The 3,172-nt window shown below is 45.2% G+C and overlaps 1 protein-coding gene across 1 annotated transcript in view; it reads left to right on the top strand.

Annotated features, from left to right (window-relative positions):
• LOC311360694 (collagen alpha-6(VI) chain-like) overlaps nt 1-3,172 on the top strand; it is a gene marked incomplete at its 5' end in the record, with an annotated part of 35,974 nt that overhangs the window by 15,331 nt on the left and 17,471 nt on the right. Inside the window, 4 exons of the mRNA XM_084480804.1 lie at nt 158-220; nt 1,706-1,771; nt 2,229-2,282; nt 3,163-3,172. The exon at nt 3,163-3,172 is cut by the window's right edge and continues 26 nt beyond it. Of these exons, the coding sequence (XP_084336930.1) occupies nt 158-220; nt 1,706-1,771; nt 2,229-2,282; nt 3,163-3,172 (193 nt within the window). The remainder of the gene's footprint in view (nt 1-157; nt 221-1,705; nt 1,772-2,228; nt 2,283-3,162) is intronic.

Raw genomic sequence — 3,172 nt, 5'->3', positions numbered from 1 at the left:
CGGTAAACTGCCTCTGCTTATTATTAATAACAACAACTTCTGTTGATTAGCCGTGCAGCAGGCTGAGGGTCAGAGAGATGTCCTTCATGAGCAAGTAGAGGTTAGGGCATGTGATGTCATGATGAGTGTGACCTTTGACCCGTGTCACCGTCTCCAGGGCAACACGGGGATCCCAGGAGAGGGAGGAGTCAAAGGACAGCGAGGACTCAGAGGAGACCCGGTATAATCTCTCTCTCTCTCCCTCTCTCTCTCTCTGTCTCTCCCTCTCTCTCTCTCTCTGTCTCTCTCTCTCTCTCTCCCTCTCTCTCTGTCTGTCTCTCTCTCTCTCTCTCTCTCTCTCTCTCTCTCTCTCTATCTCTGTCTCTGTCTCTCTCTCTGTCTTGGTCTCTCTTTCTCTCTGTCTCTCTCTCACTCTGTCTCTGTCTCTGTCTCTCTCTCTCTCTCCCTCTCTCTCTCTCTCTGTCTCTGTCTCTGTCTCGGTCTCTCTCTCTCTCTGTCTCTGTCTCTCTCTCTCTCTCTCCCTCTCTCTCTCTCTCTGTCTCGGTCTCTCTTTCTCTCTGTCTCTGTTTCTCTCTCTCTCTCTCCCTCTCTCTCTCTCTCTCTCTGTCTCTCTCTCTCTCTGTCTCTGTCTCTCTCTCTCTCTCTCCCTCTCTCTCTCTCTCTGTCTCGGTCTCTCTTTCTCTCTGTCTCTCTCTCTGTCTCTCTCTGTCTCTCTCTCTGTCTCTCTCTCTCTCTCTCTCTCTCTCTCTCTATCTCTACATTGTATGTACTTCATTACACTCTCAGCTATCTGTGCAAAGAAAGGAAGAAAGAAAGAAAGAATAAAACTAGTGTAGCGCTGCATGCAGCACTAATGAAAGAGAACGACCCCCATCTCTGACAAGTGGTCGTCCATCAATCTCAAAATGTCTTTTGAAAGGCGCCTTTGAACTGTAATATTAACCATATAATCCTCCAGGGGAGAAACCTGATTCATTTGTCGTGGATTTATCTTATTACAAGCTGGCTATAGCCTTGGATATGTCCCAGCATGCACCTGTGTGTTTAGATTGGATGGATAAAACAAGGCTGTCAACATCCAACTTGAGTTGTAACTGAGCACGAAACACTGACTTTAATAATAAAGCAATAAATCACACACACACACACACACACACACACACACACACACACACACACACACAGACTGCTGGTGGGTTCTGGTCCAGAACCTCTGAGGTCTAGATCAGAGTTTCAGTCCAGCAGCCCTTCTGAACGCAGAATGCAGCTGGATGCTCCAGATGTGTTCCAGATAGGCCTATCCGAAACTCTGACAACGTACTGTCTGTCTGTCTGTCTGTCTGTCTGTCTGTCTGTGGTGTGTGTGTGTGTGTGTTGTGTGTGTGTGTGTGTGTGTGTGTGTGTGTGTGTGTGTGTGTGTGTGTGTGTCTCTGTGTGTCTGTCTGTCTGTGTGTGTGTGTGTGTGTGTGTGTGTGTGTGTGTGTGTGTGTGTGTGTGTGTGTGTGTGTCGGTGTGTGTGTGTGTGTGTGTGTGTGTGTCTGTGTGTGTGTGTGTGTGTGTGTGTGTTTGTCTGTGTGTGTGTGTGTGTGTGTGTGTGTCTGTGTGTGTGTGTGTGTGTGTCTGTGTTGTGTGTGTGTGTGTGTGTGTGTGTGTGTGTGTGTGTGTGTCTGTGTGTGTGTGTGTGTGTGTGTGTGTTGTGCTTCAGGGGGCAGCTGGGTCTGACAATGCGGAGGTGGGACCAAAAGGTCAACCAGGAGACGCTGGAATGCCGGTAAGGAACGTCCAGTAGTTATATACCTATTACTATACTATTACTATTACTATTACTACCTATTACTGTGTTATATGAACGTCCAGTAGTTATATACCTATTACTATTACTATTACTATTACTATTACTACCTATTACTGTGTTATATGAACCTCCAGTACTTATATACATATTACTATTACTATTACTAGCCTATTACTGTGTTATATGAACCTCTGTCTCTGTCTCTCTCTCTGTCTCTCTCTCTCTCTCTCTCTGTCTCTCTCTCTCTCCTCTCTCTGTCTCTCTGTCCCTGTGTATATCTCTGTCTGTCTCTCAGATCAGCAGCTGGACTTAAATTTCTTGTGCTTTATTTTTTAACAACACAGACACACACACAAACACACACACACACCACACGACACACACACACACGACACACACACACACACACACACACAACACACTTCCTCTCCAGGGCGTTCCAGGGAAGGATGGCGTGAACGGGGAGAGTGGAATGGAGGGAAACGAGGTGAGAGAAAGAGTCTTGTCTCCTCAGGTTGTTATTCTCTATTATAAAACGGATGGCTTAAATCAAGCAATCTGATTGGTTCCCAACTGTTGTATATTGAGCGTATACACACAGCTATGACGCCCGTTCAGTTTACAGAGTTCACCTAACTTGAACTGTTGTTTATTTATATATAAAAGCAATAGGCACACGGTGAGTGAACTCGATAGAGTTCCGAGCTACCGTCTCTAGCCTTCTCTCTGAAGGATGCTACAGTGTGTTGCATAGCAACCGCCGTACACTTTGCAGGCAGCCAGTAGGGACTACTTTTTTGTATTTGTTAAAAAAAATGCTTTTCCAACTTTCTCGCTTTTTCAAAATTGAGGGTGTCTATGACTTTCATTTGGCCATACTTACGTAACCATTTTATAAAAGCCCTCAATTTTGAAAAAGCATTTTTTTTAATGAATACAAAAAAGTAGTCCCTACTGGCTGCCTGCAAAGTGTACGGCGGTTGCTATGCAACACACTGTAGCATCCTTCAGAGAGAAGGCTAGAGACGGTAGCTCGGAACTCTATCGAGTTCACTCACCGTGTGCCTATTGCTTTTATATATAAATAAACAACAGTTCAAGTTAGGTGAACTCTGTAAACTGAACGGGCGTCATAGCTGTGTGTATACGCTCAATATACAACAGTTGGGAACCAATCAGATCGCTTGATTTAAGCCATCCGTTTTATAAAAAAGCAAAAGATGGCTTCAGTCAGTGAAATGTGCTCATTAGACAACAGTTAAAGGGCGTTGTTCGACGCCCTTAACTGTGGCACATTCCACAGCCTGTCTGGTCTATTGCTTAATTCTATCTCTGGAGCCGTCCTAACTGCATATGTCCTTCAACAGGGACCCAAGG

The sequence above is a fragment of the Micromesistius poutassou genome (genome assembly GCF_964030765.1).
Source record: "Micromesistius poutassou genome assembly, chromosome: 16".
Classification (NCBI taxonomy): Eukaryota; Metazoa; Chordata; class Actinopteri; order Gadiformes; family Gadidae; genus Micromesistius; species Micromesistius poutassou.
Note: the sequence above shows the minus strand (reverse complement) of the source record. Positions and strands in the feature narration are given on the sequence as shown.